At 42.3% G+C, this 20,853-nt stretch overlaps 1 protein-coding gene across 11 annotated transcripts in view; it reads right to left on the bottom strand.

The window, feature by feature from the left end:
- The window catches only part of LOC113014099 (sodium bicarbonate cotransporter 3-like), a 66,889-nt gene that overhangs the window by 38,200 nt on the left and 7,836 nt on the right, over positions 1 to 20,853 (bottom strand). The window contains exon 1 of one of the 11 annotated variants that reach the window (XM_026155402.2): positions 18,209 to 18,400. The exons of the other annotated variants lie outside the window; for them this stretch is intronic. Coding sequence (XP_026011187.2) covers positions 18,209 to 18,244 — 36 coding nt within the window. The 5' untranslated portion in view covers positions 18,245 to 18,400. Of the gene's footprint in view, positions 1 to 18,208; positions 18,401 to 20,853 lie in introns of those variants that run through there. 11 annotated transcript variants of the gene reach the window in all.

Here is a 20,853-nt window from a genome sequence, read left to right as displayed (position 1 = left end):
AGTACCATTTGAGGAAGCATTTGAGCGTAAGAAGCTACGGTATGACAACTTGGCAGCTGAGGCAGAGGACAGAGGCTGGAGGATCAAGGTGCGCCCGGTGGAAGTGGGATGCAGGGGCTTTGTTGCCAGTAAAACAGCAACATTGCTAAGAGAGATTGGGATCAGAGGACAGGCGCAACGGCAGGCTATAAGAGAATTAGCTAACACTGCTGAGAGGACCAGTCACTGGCTATGGCTAAAAAGGGCTGACATCATTTGGGCAGCTAAGGCAGTAAGCTAACCGCGAGAGAAAAAAAAAAAATTCCGCTCTTCTCCCCTCTGCTCTTGTTCCCTTTTCTGGGAGGGAGTGGGGGGGGTAGAGCGTACCTCCTGATCCGGCGGGGAGGTGTGGGAAGCCAGATTGGGCGCACCCCTTCCGGCTCTCCTCTCTCCTATCTTGTCTTTTTGTCTTACTTCTCTCTATCACCTTTTCTATCCCTTTGAGGAAGTTACCTCCTTAGTATTTATAGAGCCTAACTATTATTTCTCAGTTGCAGTGAATAGATAGTAGAAAATAACTATACAAAACTAAACAGAAGAAAGAAGAAGAGAAATAACAATTTAATATAAACTAGTGACACACTCCGGGGTAGGGCTGGGCGATATGACCCAAAATTCATATCTCGATATTTTTTAGCTGGATGGCGATATAAGATATATATCTCGATATATATTTTTTTAAGCCATAAAGTAAGAACAAAAAGAGAGTTCTTAGTCAAAGCTGTGTCCCAGATGTCACACAGGCACTTTTATTAACATACAGCACAGATGTACATGAAAAATTACTCAAAATTAAATTATGAGCATTCATTAAATAATAATGCTCCATAAATAAAAGAAAACAAGGTTGTTTTTGTGCTAAACAAAGAGCTCACAATTGTGCAGTCAAAATGTAAACTAAAAGACGCTGAGCGTAATAACAAAGACAGACAGATTTCACAGCTGCTCTGTTCCCAAGTTTTACTGTGTGACTGATAGCCTGGAGTTTGAAATCCGCTTCATAACCACGTCTCTTACAGGTGCCATTTATGGTCCTTATACACACACAATACGGTAATATTACGTTGATGCACAGTACGTATCACTCCGCGAAGCTCTTCGGTAGCCGTAATGCACCGACAATCTATCAAGCGGTGCAGCTCCGTAGCTTACCAAAGTCGTACTCAAACATTTTTGACAGACTGCTGAGCGCCGTGTACCACATAAAATCGGTTCGCGGCCATCAAGCACAACCAGAATTCATACATAAGGCGCGCTATCAACTTTTGAGAGAATGAAAGGATTTTAGGGTTAGCGCTGTTAGCTCGTTAGCGCGGTTAGCTCATTAGCATGTTTAGCTCGTTAGCACGTTGACGCCGTCCAGCCCCACGCATGGGGCGATGCGCAGTAACTCGTTAACGGAGATTTGCCGTGTCCGTCTTGTCGCTGCCTGCACGTGAAGCGATGGGGTAGGAGGGGGAGTTGTCTTCAGTGAAGGCGAGGCGGAGTAACGTTGCGTAGAGACAAAAGTGGACGAAAGAGAGGCAAACTTGCGGCTCCACAACTATAATTATAACGTAACATAGACTATATCGATATAAAGGATATTGTCACATCTTATATCTCGTATAAAAATATATCGATATGTTTTAAAAACTCGATATATCGCCCAGCTCTACTCCGGGGCCTGATCAACCCTGGCAGGGCCTCCTTGGATGAGGGTGTCTAGTGATAATTGTCGAAGCACCCAATGAATCCAAGGTCCACTACTGACGATGTGTCCAAATTTCAATATAATAATCTAGATCAGATCTCTAATCCCTAAACCTAATCAAGGGGAAAAAAAGATGGCATATTAGCTTGGGTAAAAGACTGAAAGTTGAGACACACAAAATGTGTGCTGCTGTTAAGTTTCTGGGCTGTCTTTCCTCATAACAGCCATCCTTCAAGCTTCTCTCCATTTAAAGCAATGCATTATCAGGGACTGTAACATCTAGTCCTTTTACTGAATCAGATTCAGCAATTTTATAGGTTGCACACAGATCAGCTGTCTATTTGTTTGTGTCAAAAACTTTATAGCTGTTAATTACCTGAAGAAAAAAAAAAAAGCACTAAATGCAGTGATCGGCGTGGAAGTGAGGGTCTCTATCTGATAGTGTCGCTAGAATTTTTAGCATCTTGCAAAAACAAGGCGCTCCAATTAAAAACTTAATACCATAATATGATGGTACTGTGCTTTTTGGACAAAGGAAGAAAACCTTTCAGTTTAATAAGCCGGCTAAATAACCAGCACCCTGAAAGGATCAAAGTATTCAAGGTAAATGAGTTTCGATTTAACCTCCAACAATATTTTTAATATTATTATATTTTCAGTATTATCCTTCTTATCTTATCCTAAAAATCATATTACTTTTTTCTTTTGACAAAGCTGACATTACTGTTATACAATCAGCTATGTTCCAAAGGCCAATATGTTTATAACAGCTAACATTTTTAAAATGCTTAAGCTAGCATAATGTTATATATGCTATACCTCATGGAAATTATAGAAAAGTATTAAGAAACCACTTCAGTCTTTCAACAAAATATCTTTAGATATACATTAACAAATAGTCTTCCACTGCTATGTCAGTGATTTAATATGACCTTTTAATAATTATATTTTGAATTTAGAATTTCTGTAAAATGGCGTCCCTATCGCAGACTTGTCTTGAGAGACTTTACTTTACTCCGCACCTACACATGAGCCCTTCAGGCAGACTTCAAACGGATGTCAGAGAACTATAACTGGGCAGACTACCCGTGCATGGGTCTGCAGCTGTTCGTGTCTACAACTAGGGCTGCTCGATTATGGCAAAAATTATAATCACGATTATTTTCACTGAAATTGAGATCTCGATTATTTGACGATATTTATTTAACCCTTTAAGACCTACCATAGAACCAAGTCCGCCAGAGCTTATATTATATTTTTACATGTTGTAGTGCCATTTGTGGGAGCATTTCAAGTTGCTATACAACTATTATAGCCCATATTTTAATAATATGTATGCATTAAGTCCATAGTAACTACATTAATTGCAAAAAAGTGCAATAAACTACAAAAAAAAATTGAAAATCATTTTTGTTTTTTTTGCATATATTTCTACTTGGAGAAATTTAAGAGGCTTATCCTTCAAAACTTTAAATACAAAAAAGTTGCAAAAAATAGTTTACAACAGGAAATTTATTTTGAGTGTCTTCATAGTTTTATTTTGGAGATACATCAATTTTTATATACTGCAGGAAAAACGAAAAAACAATCCTATGATGCAAATTTGCAAAGAAAACAGCATCAAAATTAACTATTTCCAGCAGTGCAATTCGAGTTCTAAGCATCCCAGAAACTATTCAGAAAAGTCAAACATGACCAGTATAGGCTTTTAAGGCCTACAAGTAAAAAAACTACAATTTCCGCGAAAATGACGTCACTTCCGGTTTCGGGCAGGAAATGGCGGACATGTGACAGTTCGCGCTGACGTCTGTTTAACTGTGGGAAGTGTTACGAACAGCTGATCGGATCGGCAAAGCGTGTTTCTGGAATATTATGTTTTTGTTCCTGCAAGCGCTTTTTATGCAGTTTTTGCAAAGCTTTATGTGGAAGGAAACCGTGACCGAGGACAAGCTGATGGCATCAGATGTAAGTACAACTCCTCCGGTTTCATATGCAAAACAAATTATTGCGCTAGCTTACACGGTCCAGGTTCTACAGGGATTTAAAAATAGTTATGCAAAACGGAGCGTGCTGCTCTGACCGGATCTAAAGGGTTAACAATGACTTTAAAAAATAATATAAAATAGTGTGCAACACCACTGAAGTTTTTTTTACCTCTCTTTTCAACCAACGGCAGTCACTCTCCTCTCCAAATAACTTCTGCTTAGCTTTCCGAGCTTCCCTCGGGTCCTCTTAATCAGCGGTCTCCAACCTTTTTTGCGCCAGGGACGGTTTATGCCCGACAATATTTTCACGGACCGGCCTTTAAGGTGTCGCGGATAAATGAGGGAGGGGCCAATAATCGGCTCAGTCATTTTTAATGATCGTTGAAAGCCCAGATCGTAATCGTGATTAAAATTCGATTAATTGAGCAGCCCTATCTACAACCAAGTGTAATAACTGCCTAAAGGGATGCCAATTAGTCTCTTGTGGCCATTTGAGGCCACTAAAGACCATTTGTGGAACCTTTCATGTTAGTACATATGTGTGATGGCTTAATTTTTCATCCCCAGAGGCTTATGCTTAGCAAACGAAAGATGACTAACATATTAAAGTCACCCTATTTTTTTTTTTTTTGATCAAGGTCTTTTTATTGAACTAAGAATTGCTTCAGAACAGTGTAACTAAAACCCAGCCAGAGAGGAAAGAAGAGATAAAATAAAATAAAATTACAGATACAAAGTAAATAATAAAATAAATGAACAACAGCAAGGGGAAAAAAAAAAAAAAAAAACCATTCACACGCACACTAAGCGATAGTATCCGGACTTAATCTTTCAAAGTAAGTGAGAAAAGGTTGCCATGTGTCATAAAACCTCCGAACCGAACCTTTTACAGTGTAGCGGATCTTTTCCAGCTGAGTATAGTACATGACATCCTTAACCCATTGCCCATATACAGGTGGAAGTGGCTCTTTCCATTTCAATAATATCATTCTACGGGCCAAAAGAGTGCAAAAGGCCAGAAGATCAGAGTGTGATTTGGAAAGACTGGCATCACAAAGCGTCACCCCAAAAATAGCTTTAAACGGGCAGGGTGCATTTGGAACACCAAATACGTTGGAAATGGTTTCAAATATGCTTTTCCAAAAGCTACCCAGTTTTGGACATGCCCAGAACATGTGAAAAAGGGAAGCAGGCTCTCGTTTTCACCGGTCACATGTGGGGTCAAACCAATCCTTGATTTTGCTCAGTCTAGCTTTAGACCAATGGAGACGGTGAACCACTTTGAACTGAATCACCACATGTTTAAGGCAAATAGATGACGAAGAAATTCTATTGATTATCTTATCCCAAGTCTCATCTGCAATCAGTTGGCCAAGATCACTTCCCCATCGTTCCCTAAGTGATTGCAATGTGGACAGCCTAAAATTACTTAACAGCTCATAAACATCACTTATAACCCGCTTGGCATTTGGTTTAAAATCAAAACTATCAACCAAAAGGGATGGAGGTGGACAGGACGGAAAGCACTCAGTATTAGAAGCAACAAAATTCCTGAGTTGTAGATACCTGAAAAAGTGTGACTGAGGGATCTTGAACTTGTTCACCAGCTGTTCAAATGAGGAAAAGATATTGTCTGTGAAAAGAGCAGTCACTGATGTTATTCCAAGTTTTGTCCATATGTTAAATGCCTTGTCCGTTAAGGATGGGGAGAACATGCAATGTCTATGCGGTGGTGCATTAAGAGAGAGTTCAGTCTGTTTAAAGTGCCTTCTGAGCTGATACCATAATTTCAGTGAGTGGACAACAAGAGGATTCGTGGTGAAGCTGGAGATCTGTCCCGCCAGAGGTAATCTGGCACACAGCAAAGACACCAGGGAGGATTGACTCACCGACAGCTGCTCCAGTGTTACCCATGATGATGATAAATTATCATGGTCTTTTATCCAGTACAATAATGCCCTTATATTAGCTGCCCAGTAATAAAACAAAAGATTTGGGAGTGCTAAGCCTCCTGCGCTCCGCGGTCTTTGTAATACACTCTGTTTCAGCCTAGGTGGTTTTTGTTCCAAATGAAGGAGGAGATTTGACTATTTAGATTATTAAAAAATGACTTAGTTAAAAAAATTGGAAGACACTGAAAAAGATATACAAATTTAGGAAATATAGTCATCTTAATGATATTTAATCTACCACCCAGCGAAAGAGGCAAGGACTCCCACTTTGGTAAATGGTAAATGGCCTGTATTTATATAGCGCTTTACTAGTCCCTAAGGACCCCAAAGCGCTTTACATATCCAGTCATCCACCCATTCACGCACACATTCACACACTGGTGATGGCAAGCTACATTGTAGCCACAGCCGCCCTGGGGCGCACTGACAGAGGCGAGGCTGCCGGACACTGGCGCCACCGGGCCCTCTGACCACCACCAGTAGGCAACGGGTGAAGTGTCTTGCCCAAGGACACAACGACCGAGACTGTCCAAGCCGGGGCTCGAACCGGCAACCTTCCGATTACAAGGCGGAAGGTTGCCGGTTCCCAACTCTTGAGCCACGATCGCCCTTTCCAAAATCCTCTTTTAGCTTAGACAATAAAGGAAGATAATTAGTTTTATACAAGTCTCTATGGTTCTGCGTAATCCAAATGCCCAAGTATTGAACTTGTTATAGCTGAGTTTGAAAGGTGCTAAAATAGTTCCCCGGTTATTGTACCTAAAGGCATTGCCTCGCTTTTCCCGAAATTCACCTTATATCCGGAAATTGTCCCGAATTCCTTAAGTACATCTAAAAGTTTAGGAAGGCTATTTGAAGGGTTGGAAATAAACAAGAGCATGTCGTCGGCATAAAGAGAGACTTTATGCTCGACATCCCCACGACGTATTCCCTCTACCTCAACAGTGTCTCAGAGCAATAGCTAGCAGTTCAATTGCGATGGCAAAAAGGAGAGGTGACAAAGGGCACCCCTGTCGTGTGCCACGCTGAAGCTGAAAAAAGGGGGACAGATTGTTGGTCCGAATGGCCGCTACAGGGTCACAGTACAATACTTTTATCCAGGATACAAAATTACTCCCGAGGCCAAATTTTTCAAGCGTATGGAAAAGAAAGTCCCATCTCACCCGATCAAACGCTTTCTCAGCATCAAGTGAAATAACAGTTTCCAATACAGTACCTTTGACATGGCTATAGATTATATTTAATAAACGTCTAATATTAAAAAACGAGTACCTGTTTTTGATAAAGCCTGTCTAATCGGGTGAGATAATGGAGGGCAGCTGTTTCTCTAAACGGCAGGCCAACACTTTAGCAAGGATTTTGGTGTCCGTGTTCACCAAAGATATTGGACGGTATGAGCCACAATCTAAATGATCCTTATCCTTTTTTAGAATTAGGGAGATCACTGCTTGACGCATTGTTGGAGGCAAGGATTGTGAGAGGAAAGATTCTTCAAAAGTTGATTTTAACAATGGATTCAATTGGTTAGAAAACTTCTTAAAAAAAATCAGAAGGATACCCGTCGGGGCCAGGTGATTTTCCAGACTGCATACTCCATATGGCCATGTCAATTTCAGCATTAGAAATGGGCTCCTCCAAACTGGTGGCCGCATTGTCTCCTAAGGAAGGGATATCAAGTTTCTCAAAGAAATTTTCTAGTGCCAGGTCATCCTTAGCGGGGGGGAGCTGTATAAAGTCTGATAGTATTTAAAAAAAAAACTATTATTTATACCTTGGTTATCCGTGCACCTTATTCCCTGGTCATTCCGGATCTCAGGGATAGCTTGATTAGCTGTTCTTTGTCGTAGCTGATGAGCTAGCAGCTTGCCTGTTTTTTCTCCATGTTTATACGAGTAGCTACGCAACTTCGAAATTAGATACTCAGCCTGTTTTAAAGTCACCTTTTAAAGGTCAAGAGCCAAATTTGCAATTCATTTCAACAGTGAGCTTCATTTAAAAAAATCCAAATCTTGTAATACAATAATAAAGGCACCTCACTTCTGTATATAGAATTACTGTAAATTTTCAAAGCAAATGAAAAGATATTTTTCAGATTGAATATGAAATCTAACTAGCATAAAATGTGAGATATTTATTTATGAAGAACTGTCTCAAAAATTCTATTAAATAATTCTGGTAGCAGTCTAGTTAACACTATGGATGCCGCTGTCTTCAGGAATCACATGAACCAATGTTTACAAACAAGGCTTGTGAAGCTAGTTGGCTCATACATTATAATAAAATCTGTTAATTTTACTGCATAAACTACAGTTTGTATACAAACCCCCTTTGTCATGCATTCAGAGTATGTTGTTTACTGTTACATGCATGTTAGTGTGTTAAACATGTCTTTGGTGCCCTCGACCTTGCGTTGCTTGGTACAATTTAAGAACCCATGATGCAACATGTCACATAGCTTTCTTGAAAATAAACCCCACACTGTCAATCACAATCCCCAGGCTGGGGGGCGAGGTGGTTTATTCCTCCTCCGGCTCAACCACAGCTGTGCTTTGTAGCCATAATGACCAGTGTCACTGAGGAGGACTCAGAGACCAGAAGAGTAGACAGCTGAGTGAAAAAAGCCACTATATAATGTCATCAGTGTAGGGGTGTTAACAGAAGACAGATGTGTTTCTGGCTGCATCTGGCCACCATATGTACCTATAGCGTAAAGTTCTTTATCATTAAAATAAAAATGTGTGCAGTCTATAAGAGTCTAAAAGCAAAGCAACTTGAGCTTGTTTTGCTTCAGTTTTGAATCAATAAACAATATAAATCCAATATTTCATCCAGCTAGGTGATACTGGTCATCATCCAGCTCAATAATTAACAAAGCTGCTAGTAATGATTTGATGATTTATCGGTTATGAATATCTATCAAATTGCATTTTACCTTTTCTAACTCTTAACAATAAAAGGCTGGTACGGTGTGTTGTGTGTTTACATGGTAATATCACCAATGTGCAGTCACTTTTATGGACGAGTGGAGATTTACAGCTCACATCATGCTTTAAGAGTAAACAAAAGCCATTTGTGTTGATTCAATGAGCTAGGCACACAATCTGTATGAACTCACCATTTAGAAGGGGATTTATCAAAAGGTAAAATAAAGGCGAAATGTACCAGCAAATATTCATTTATTGTTCAAGATTTTCTTTTAGGAAATTAGGGTGACTTACACACACACGCACACACACGCACACACACACACGCACACACACACGCACGCGCGCGATCAAGATGTAAATACAATACAACAGCATTTGATAAACATTGGTTAGTTGTGCTCTATATTAATATATTACTGTAAGGTTTTGTTACGGCTGTGGCCATAAGAACACTGTGTGGGCTGTTTGTTCTGTGTCTCTTTACTGTGCTTAAGACTCTCTACAGGTACCTCCCCTAATGAAGAGTAGTGAGCTGATTGGACCATGGAACAGGTGACCACATTCAAAAAGCCGCTCTGACAGCTCCAGAGGGAGAGAGAGAGAGTGTGGAACGAGCGAGTAGCCTGACAGCCGTCGCAGTCCTGACCCTGGTTTTCCCAGCCTGCGTTTATCTTGTGTATTTGTGGGAGTGTGAATTGTAAGCTTAGGCACTCGTGGGCTGAAGCGGAAGGGGTGAGCTGCCTTTTCTTTTGGAATCGTTTTCTCCTGTTTTCTTGGTCAGGGAGCGAGGGATAGCTCTGTCATTTGTTTGTTCTTTTTTCTTTCTTAGGGTTTAGTTAGTCTTTTCTGGTGGGACTTAGTTGGTTTTGTTTATTATTTTGGCCTGGGCTCACCCCGGAGCTATGCTTCTTGTCCTTAAATAAAATCACTTTTTTTACTTACAACTGGTTTGGATGTTTGGCTTGGGAACCAGGGCGGGGATTTGGTCTCTCTCTCCTCCAACCTTATGTGCGTCCCTACCCGCCTAGACTAGGGGCGTAACATAAATGGGGGCTCGTCCCTTTTCGTTCGTGTGATTGGTTCGTTTCCTTTTTGCGTTTGTGGTGGGGGGGAAACGTCGTGCGCGAGTTTTGCGGCTCTGGAGTGCGCGGATGCGGTTGGGTGTCTGCGGTGTTGTGTTTTCCTTTTTCGCTTTGCTCGTGATGTCGTTTGACATGGATGATTTTGCGCAACGTCCCTCCATTGAAAAGTTGGAGCGGTGCACAAAAGCGGATTTGTTGGTAGTGGCTAACTTATTCAGGGTGGATGTTCCGTTGAATGCTAAGAAGGCGGAAATTAAACACTGTTTGGTGGAGAGACTGGTGGACAGGGGAGTGTTTGGGGGGCAGAAAACCTCGCCGAGTGGGTCTGGGAGTTTGGAGACGGCAGTGGGGGCGGAAGCTGCTGGGACCGTCCCGAAGCCTTCCAAGGGGCGGATGCCGTCGGGGGCGGAAGCTCCTGTCGCCATTCAGTCTCCTGTATTTGACCCGGCTGGCCAGGTTGGGGCGGGTTTGGTGACGGAGGATCTCAGGCTTGCCCTTCGCTTGAAGGAGGTGGAGTTGGCGGCTAAGGCTAAGGAAGTCGAGCTCATGCATCTCCGCATTCGAGCTATGGAGCTTGATCGTTCTCGAGCGAGTGACGCTGCTCCCGTTCCTGTAAGTACACTCCCCGACACTCCCACCATAGACCAGTTTAACGCTAGCAAACAGGTTGTTTTGGTACCTCCTTTTAGGGAAGGAGAGGTTGACTCATATTTCACTGCTTTTGAGCGCATCGCAACCACTTTAAAATGGCCAAAGGACGTCTGGAGTCTGTTGCTGCAATGCAAATTAATGGGAAGAGCGCAGGAGGTCTGTGCGAGTCTTTCTATTGCGGACAGCTTGGATTATGAGGTTGTCAAATCCACTATTTTGCGGGCTTATGAACTTGTCCCAGAGGCGTATCGACAGAAGTTTCGTGCCTGTCGCAAGTTTGATAGTCAAACGTTTGTGGAATTTGCACGTGAGAAAACTGTCTTATTTGACAAGTGGGTGGCTGCCAGTCACGCGGAGGATTTTACTCAGCTAAAGGAGTTGATCCTGCTGGAAGAGTTCAAGACATGTCTCCCTGAAAACATTGTCGTGTATCTTAATGAGCAGAAGGTGGGGTTACTGTCTAAAGCCGCGGTCCTTGCCGACGAGTTTGTGTTAACTCATCGTGCTGCACTTTCGACAGAGCACCGTGAGTACACTTCCTCACCTCGTCCTGTCAGAAGTTATAGGGTTTCCCCTAAGCGCCAGACACGTTCTGCTGCTATTCCTATGTCAGATCGCAAATGTTTTTATTGTCATGAAATCGGGCACCTCGTTGCTGCTTGCCCATCACTACAGCGCAGGGAGCAGGCCAACACGGTGAGGAAGCCGAAAAGTGTGGGTTTCGTTCGTTCTATGTCAGCTTCCACTTCACCTAGCAATGGAGTGGGAAGTGAAGGCTTTGATGAGAGCTACCGCCCTTTTGTGTCGGAGGGGTTTGTTTCGTTGAATGAAAAAGAGGAGGATCGGGTGCCGATCATGATTCTGCGTGACACTGGGGCCGCGCAGACTCTTATTTTGAAGGGTATTCTACCTTTTTCTGATGACTCTTTTTGTGGTTCGGATGCTCTTGTCTGGGGTGTAAAAATGGATGTACTGCGTGTGCCACTGCACAATGTGTTTCTTCAATCGCCGCTCGTTTCGGGTTCGGTACCGGTTGGCGTGCGCGACCAGTTGCCAGTGCCCGGAGTTGCGATGATTCTGGGGAATGATTTGGCTAACGGAAAAGTGTTTTCTACCCCGAGAGTGGTTGAGATACCGGTGCCTGATATTTCATTACCTAACCCTGTCGCTGAGGAGCATTCCTCCTCTGTTTTTCCTGCTTGCGCGGTAACTCGTGCGCATAGGCGCAAGTACGGTGACGTGGATTTATCTGATTCTTTTCTCTGTGCTGGTGGTGGTCCGGAGTCTGAATCTGAAACCCGTGTTCCACTGACGGGCGACTCTGAGGCGATGCTGCCTATTAGCCCATCAGTGACACCTCAACTGTCTTTGGAAATCAACAAAAAGGAGTTGGTTTCGGCACAGCAGAGTGACCCAACTCTTGTGAGTTGTTTTTCCGCGGCCAACTCTAGCGACCAGTACCCTCGTGTTTATAGTGTCGAGGATGACGTGTTGATGCGTACTTGGTATCCGCCTACAGCTGGTGATTTGGGTTGGAATGTGTTTAAACAGGTTCTGGTGCCTCAACAGTACCGACCCAAAGTTCTTGGTCTTGCCCATGACAGTTTTTCTGGACATTTAGGTATTAGGAAAACCTATCACCGCATTCTGCGTCAGTTCTTTTGGCCAGGATTGAAGAATGACGTCGCTCAGTATTGTCGTTCCTGTCACACCTGTCAGATTAGTGGTAAGCCTAACCAAGTCATTCCACCCGCTCCATTACACCCTATTCCAGTTTTAGGGGAACCTTTTGAACACATCCTCATCGACTGCGTTGGTCCGCTCCCTAAAACAAAATCGGGTCACCAGTACCTCTTGACTCTGATGTGTGTTGCTACCCGTTTTCCCGAGGCAATTCCGTTGCGCACCCTTAAGGTTAAACCAGTTGTTAAGGCATTGGTGAACTTTTTCTCTATCTTTGGTTTACCAAAAGCTGTTCAAACTGACCAAGGCTCTAATTTCATGTCTAGGATTTTTGCTCAGGTTTTGCAGTCACTTGGCATTAAACATCGGAAATCTAGTGCCTATCATCCGGAGTCGCAAGGTGCGCTCGAGCGGTTTCATCAGACATTGAAATCGATGATGCGGAAATTTTGCCTTGAGTCTCAAAAGGAGTGGGATGAGGGGTTGCCGCTGCTTCTTTTAGCAGTGAGAGAAAGTGTGCAGGAGTCGTTAGGAGTTAGCCCTGCTGAGCTGGTGTTCGGTCACACAGTGCGTGGCCCCTTGCGATTGCTTAAGGAGAACTTCCTGTCCGACACTGTTGCCCCTAAGGAAAATGTGTTAGACTATGTGAGCTCTTTCAGAGAGCGTTTGCATAAAGCGTGCGCAATTGCACGGGATGCTCTCAGTGCAACACAAGGTAGGATGAAGAGGAAGTTTGATGTGAAGGCTGTGCAGCGAAAATTTGAGGTTGGTGATAAAGTTTTAACACTTTTACCGGTCCCTGGATCTTCCCTCCAGGCCAAGTTCAGTGGTCCGTATACAGTGCAGGCGAAATTGAGTGACACGGATTATGTCATCGACACCCCAGAGCGAAGGAAAAAGTGCCGTGTGTGTCATATTAATATGATGAAGCCCTACTTTGCTGGTGGTGTGTCAACAGTTGCGACTGTGGGGGTGCCGGTTTCCGAAACTCGGTATGACCCAGTAGGTGACGATTTGGTTTTCGGTTGTGCTGTGGGCTGCGCACGACTTAGGAATTCTGAAATCCTACGTGATTTAAGGTCACATTTAACTGGGGTAGACGATGATGTCCGAAATGACGTGTGTCGGTTGATTGAAAATCATCCTAATCTTTTCTCGGACACTCCATCCTGTACCACCGTGTTGGAGCATGATATCGATGTGGGGGACCATCCTCCAATCAAACAGCATGCCTACCGGGTGAATCCCACTAAGCGTGCTCTTTTCCAGACAGAAGTCTCTTATCTGTTGGAGAATTGTCTTGCTGTCCCTAGCTCTAGTGCGTGGAGTTCCCCATGTCTCCTAGTGCCTAAAGCGGATAAGACCCCACGGTTTTGTACAGATTTTCGGAAGGTGAACAGTGTGACCAAGCCTGACTCCTATCCTCTGCCCAGAATGGAGGATTGTGTTGATAGGGTCGGTTCTGCGACCTTCGTTACCAAGCTGGACTTGTTAAAGGGCTATTGGCAAGTTCCCCTAACATCACGTGCGGCCGAAATCTCTGCTTTTGTTACTCCTGACCATTTTCTCCAGTACACTGTCATGCCTTTCGGGTTGCGCAACGCTCCCGCCACATTTCAACGGCTCATGAATATCGTGCTGGGCGGCGTCTGCAAGTGTGAAGTGTATTTGGATGACATTGTCGTCTATTCAGACACCTGGTCAGAGCATATGGAGACACTCACTGATGTGTTCCATCGCTTGGAAAGGGCATCCCTCACCCTCAACCTCGCCAAGTGTGATTTTGGTAAAGCCATGGTAACGTACTTAGGAAAGCAGGTGGGTCAGGGGCAAGTGCGCCCTATCTCGGCCAAAATCCAGGCCATACTGGATTTTCCTGCCCCTCAGACTAGGCGTGAGCTTCGCCGTTTCCTCGGCATGGTGGGCTACTACCGGAGTTTCTGTCAAAACTTCGCGGACGTGGTCGCACCTCTCACTAGCCTCACTAGTGTGTTGAGACCTTTTGTGTGGACCTCTGCGTGTCAGAGTGCGTTCCGGGCTGTTAAGACTCTCCTGTGCAGTGCGCCAGTGCTGGCCGCCCCTGATTTTGCACGCCCTTTTAAGTTGGAAGTGGACGCCAGTGCAAACGGGGCAGGTGCCGTATTGCTGCAGGAAGACCATCATGGTGTGGATCACCCAATCGGCTATTTCTCAAAGAAATTCAATGTCCATCAGCGAGGGTACAGCACGATTGAGAAAGAGGCCCTCTCTCTGCTGTTTGCATTGCAGCATTTCGAGGTGTATGTCGGTGGCAGTCCCTCGCCTGTGATTGTTTATACCGACCACAATCCCTTGGTATTCCTAATGCGGATGCGGAACTCGAACCAAAGGCTGATGAGGTGGTCCCTCCTGGTGCAGGACTTCAATTTGGAAATCCGTCATAAAAAGGGCACAGAGAATGTGTTAGCGGATGCCCTATCCCGTGTTTTCCCTTAAACATGACTGTCCAAAACATCTACAAAGGAGATGTCTTTGATTTTGGGAAGGGGGGTGTTACGGCTGTGGCCATAAGAACACTGTGTGGGCTGTTTGTTCTGTGTCTCTTTACTGTGCTTAAGACTCTCTACAGGTACCTCCCCTAATGAAGAGTAGTGAGCTGATTGGACCATGGAACAGGTGACCACATTCAAAAAGCCGCTCTGACAGCTCCAGAGGGAGAGAGAGAGAGTGTGGAACGAGCGAGTAGCCTGACAGCCGTCGCAGTCCTGACCCTGGTTTTCCCAGCCTGCGTTTGTTTATCTTGTGTATTTGTGGGAGTGTGAATTGTAAGCTTAGGCACTCGTGGGCTGAAGCGGAAGGGGTGAGCTGCCTTTTCTTTTGGAATCGTTTTCTCCTGTTTTCTTGGTCAGGGAGCGAGGGATAGCTCTGTCATTTGTTTGTTCTTTTTTCTTTCTTAGGGTTTAGTTAGTCTTTTCTGGTGGGACTTAGTTGGTTTTGTTTATTATTTTGGCCTGGGCTCACCCCGGAGCTATGCTTCTTGTCCTTAAATAAAATCACTTTTTTTACTTACAACTGGTTTGGATGTTTGGCTTGGGAACCAGGGCGGGGATTTGGTCTCTCTCTCCTCCAACCTTATGTGCGTCCCTACCCGCCTAGACTAGGGGCGTAACAGTTTACCTTAAATTGCACTTCCAGCCTCAGTTGAATTAGAATATTGGACACATTGTTTGAACTAACACACTGCATTTGTTTTGTGCAAATGTTACTAATGTGACTAATGACAAAAAAAATATCTTTTTAATCCTTGAAACTTATTAAAAGTAGCACGAGTTTAAAAACTAAACTCCTCAGTAACAAAACACCAATGGAACTAGCAAACAAATTAATCTAATTAACAGATTACTAAAAAAAGAAGTCTTCTCATTCTATTTGATTCATTGCTTCACTTTAAGCCGTCAACAAATTTAAGCTAATTTCATCATTAACAACGTGCAGGGTGACCTCATTTCTTTTACTGTGTTTGTGAGGGAGTAAAATAACGGCTCGGCTGCCAAACACCTCTTCAGCAAAACAGACAGTGAATGAAACAACCACCCAACAACACAACAGACCTTGGTCCGTCTAATCTTAATTCTTTGCCAACCCTGCTGTACTGGGATCTGATCCAAAGAAGAGGAAATGACGCAAGAGTACATAGTGAGAAACCTGTCCTCAGAATACCATCTCTGTCTCACAAATGCAGCTTATAGATGGCAATGTATACTGCCGATTTGTCTCAAAACACTATAGCACAAATATTAAATATAAATAAATATATTCTGATTGGGATAATAAAATTAGAGATGCATAAAATTGAGACAGATGGCTGCTTAAAAAAAGTGGGCTCCATGATACAGTATGCCAATGAGGCACAACATTATGACCCTGTCTGCCTAACAGGTTTTTAATAGTGTAAGTATTTAACTTGATATATCTCTAACACTAGTGATGTTATTTTGGCCAGTACCTCCTGTATTTATACACTGATATTGTGTGTGTGTGTGTGTGTGTGTGTGTGTGTGTGTGTGTGTGTGTGTGTGTGTGTGTGTGTGTGTGTATATATATATATATATATATATATATATATATATATATATATATATATATATATATATATATATATATATATATATATATATATATATATATATATATATATATATATATATATATTTTTTTTTTTTTTTTTTTTTTTTTTTTAATTTATTTATTTATGTTATTTTTTTTTAAAAAATAAGAAAAAAAAGTCCTGAATTTCCATTTGCCCCCCAAATGTTTTGGTGAAAACTAATGTAACCATAGACCACTACCTAATACATTGTTCTCTTTTCTCTTTGCGAGAGTAGAGATAAGGGAGGATAAGGGACCCTCTAGTGGTCTTTTCAGTGAGTGCACGCATGAAGTCCGATCACAAAGTTCAGTGACCATTGAAAAAAAAGAATGCACGATTTACATTTGGCCAGTATCTACTTCAAGGTCACCTCCTTGTTCACTTCTTGGCTCCTTCCAGTGGTGCTGCCATCTTCAGACATCTCCTTTAAAGTCCCATTCTGATTACTCTCACTTATACATCTGCTATGTGTACTGGATCCTGTGTGCTATGTAAAAATCACAACCATTCAACTAACTTAAACACAAAGCAAGACTGCAAGTTGACAAAAAGTCATATCGGTCATGTGACGGGTGAAGATTGCGTTGGCAGCCAAAAATTGCCACCTTTTCAATGCACAATGAAGAGTGACATGGGCCACAGTACAAGTAGTTTGAAATGAATGACCTCTAGAATTATACAATGATCATCTTACCATGAGGGGAAAAATTCATAGCAACCCGAAAAATAGTAAGAAATAGACGCTTTCGTACTTTAACACTGTGGACCTGTCTACCTAAAACTGCTATTTGGGTGGTAGTTAGAGACCCAGCTCTCATCACAAGGTTCACAAAGAAACAACCGGAGAATCTTGTGAAGTGGCAGTCATTTCAGAAATGTTTACATGAAGAGTTTTATACAGTAGGAACAAATATGACTGATTAACTGTAAGACTTGGTGGTTTTGCACAGTGCCAAGACATCAACAGCAAATCCTTAGATCCATTTAGTTACATGATGGCAGCTCCATAGATCTCTGTTGCTTGTACTTGGCATGTTCCTCAGTGAACCACTATCTGCAGGCAACTCCAATCTTGATTAGGATCATCTCAAACTTTCTTATTTCAAAGATTATTTGACTTGGTCACTGGAGATTAAAAATTTGCTTTTTAAACCTTAAAAAGGTCTTGTTTTCACATCCCAATTTGTCAATGTTCGCTGAATATGAATATTTAAAAGGATATTCCATACCTTAACAGCCATTAATGTTTATTAATAGACACCTAATATTTCCTAACACCTCTAGTTAAATCATGTTATTTGAAGACCTGGATGGATAGTAAATTTAAAAACCATCAGCTTTTATGGATGGAACAAACACCCCCATTTATGCAGAGCCTGCAAACACAGACACATTAAAAATAAATAAATAAATAAAAATTAATGTAAATATAGTCTCTCTGTATCATAAATGCTTTCCTCCCTCTGTGCATCCAACCCAGTTTAACGACCCCCTTTTTACTAATTGCTCAGAGTATCATTTTTTGCCATATATGCTTTTATCCAGATTGCGGAAAACCAGCATTTCAATTAATTTCCCTTCAGTCAATAAACATTATCTCTATTGACAGCATGCTCCTTGTTTGGATCCTGCTACCTCCTCCTTTCCCTGACAGTACTTTTCCTCTCTCCTCTCTTGCTTCCTATTCTCCTTGTCCCGCTCCTTAAAGCAGCCATGACTGTCTGTCTTTCTCTCATTCGTGCTGCTTGAGGCCATTAAAACAGTAGGAAGGAAATAATTCCATTTCAAGAGGCATATCTCATGAGATAACAGCCGCTTGCCCCCTCAAACACCTTATCCCTGTCATCCTCACACCTCTGCCTTTCTCATTCTGGTCAAATGTACGGACCACCTGCCACATTCATTTGCACAGACCACTACACCGCTGCACCACAGAAGAACACAACCAGAAAAACCAACATCAATACAAACACACAGCATAAATGCAGCAAATTCAGAGCTGCTGGATCAAGAGCATACGGTGACAGTAAGGAACACAAACACAAATACACACAGGATCAGACGTACCGTGAGCACATGTTCCCCTTCGTTCTGTTCATCCATTTAGACTAAAACATCCACAAAGCAAAGGCACCAGGGATGTTCACCAGTTCCTTCTGTCTGACGTTATCTACGCTATAGAAGGAGCTACGCGCGGCGGTGTCGCACTCGTCTGTTCCCTCTTCCTCGGCTCATCTCTTTATACAGACAGAGGAAGGGAGAGAGGGAGCGAGCTGCTTCAGAACACACAGTGCTCTGCTCTACCCTGTCAGCCCGCTCTTTGCACAGCAGCCAATCCCACCATGCCTCTATGAATATTTTATTTGCCCAGCCAAGAGCTTAAAAACACACTCACACACCATCACACAGAGGACACATACACACAGTTCGAGGACATACAAATGCTCACCCGCTGAGGTATTCAGGTCACAAATTAGGAGACACCACCAACACAGATAAATAGAAACAAGCACACGTGTGGGCTCGGCATTCCTCACTGGGTGCAACGGACTGAAAAAGGGCAAACTGCTGTGTATTCAAATCATCGAGATTCCAAATGCCTTTGACATTCAAAATCCTTATCATAGCTTCAAGGTTGGTCATGTTTTTCAACAACCTGTAATTTAGCAAGGAACTGTGACCCATTTGTTCCTTGTATATAACAAACGTGCTTATGATCAGGGCAAAAGACCATAATTCTGAAACCTGAGCAGCAATAAAAGGGTCTATTTTTTAATTCAAGGAAGCCCCCAGGATCCCTATCCACACCAGAGATACCCTATTAAAAGTTTAAACTAGACTAACCAGAAAACCATAATGGCAAAGTGAAGCCAAACTTAAAATTAAATTATGTATCATAAAAAGGGATTTAAAGTACACATGAAAGCAAATAGAAAGAGTGACATCTAATGGCTGAACCTACACTGAGTTGATGTTAAGGGAAATGAGAACATGAGATTTTGCAAAATTGAACTCACAGCAACATCCAGCAGTGTCACGCAGCATAATCGTTTTTAGGAGAGGCATAAGCTTAAAATCTTTCAACAAGTAACATATATTCTTATATTAGAGTTGCCATAATTATTTAACTGTTTGGTACCTGCGAAAGACAAAAAGAAAAACACCCACCAGTTCCCAGTTCTTGAGGAAATATAAACAGCACATTTATGACATTTAGGTCTCCTGTTCAATTTATTTTTAAGGTAAACACCTAATTAGCCAATTATATAGCAGCAGGTCAATGCATTTAAGAATATAGGCATGAAGATGTGGTCTAGATGTAGAGCATCAGAACGGGGAAGAAAGGTCATTTAAGTGACTTTGAACGTGGCATGATTGTTGGTGACATTCTGAGCTGAGCATTTTCAGAAGCTGCTAATCTGCTGGGATCTTCCTTCACAACCATTTCTAAAGGTTAACAGGTAGTGATCGTAGAAAAGAAAATATCCAGTGAGCGAGCTGACAATTATTTGTTCATGGCAGAGGTCAGACAAGAGTGGCCAGGTTGCTTTGAGGTGATAGGAAGACAAAGTAACTCAAATAACCACTCCACTCATTACAACCAAGGTGTGCAGAATAGCATTTCTGTTAAAACTTGAGGCAGATGGGAAGAAGGCAGCAGAAGACCACACAACAACTAAGAACAGGAAACTGAGGCTTCACAGTTCAGATGGGCTTACAAAAGCTTAACAATAGAAGATGTGAAAAACTTACTGACATCTAGATGGCAGGTCAACAGATCAGGCTGCTGCTGTTAGTGTAATGGCCTGGTTATATTTTCTTGGCACATTTTGAGCCCCTTAAAAGGTGGTCAGTTAGTAGTAAACACAACAGCCTACCTGAGCATTTTAGTTAACTATGTCCATTCCTTTTTTGCCACAGTGTACCCATCGTCCGATTGCTGCTCCCAGGAGGATAACTCACCATGTCACAAATCAAACGATCTTAAACTTATTTCTTGAACATAATGAGTTCACTGTACTCAAATGGCCTCCACAGTCATGAGATCTCAATCCAAGAGAGCACAGAAGAGGTGTAACAGGAGATTCAAATCATGGAAATTCTCTGAGGAATCTGTGTTTTCAGCATCTGATTGAATCTGTGCCACAAAGAATTAAAGGTGTACCTAATAAATTCTCCAGCTGTATTTGTCATTTCTGTGTCACATGTTAAATGTTGAACATTTCTGCCTGTCATGGCATTGCTTTCTACGCCCATGTCAGCTTTACAACTGTTAGGAGTTGACTGGTCACTCTATTAATCACTTATCTCACTGAATTAAGAAAAAATAGCTTCTTACTCTTTTCAAGTGTGAGAACATGTTTTTGTTTTGTTTTTTTCAATTCTATTCAAATGCATAAAATTATCATATAAAACAGTTACTTTCCTTGCTAGAAAGTTCAAGAAAAATGTCGAGGAGACATTCAAGACAGCCTGCCCAACTTTCATTTTTGTGTTCCTGTTCACCCTAGATTAGATTGCCAGCCAACAGTAAATGGAGGGGTGCCTATATACTGCTTTTCTCCTGGAACTGGGGACTAAAATCACTTTTTACTACAAGCCTCATTTACCCAGTAACATACAGTTTTCAGTGCTTAAAATGCTGTTTTTTTGTGTCAGTTTAAAAACACAAAATGTGAAAGAATTTGATTTTCTACTACAGATAAATGCAA

This window comes from Astatotilapia calliptera, chromosome 22, assembly GCF_964374335.1.
Source record: "Astatotilapia calliptera chromosome 22, fAstCal68.1, whole genome shotgun sequence".
Lineage (NCBI taxonomy): Eukaryota > Metazoa > Chordata > Actinopteri > Cichliformes > Cichlidae > Astatotilapia > Astatotilapia calliptera.
This window is presented reverse-complemented; position numbering and strand designations above follow the sequence as displayed.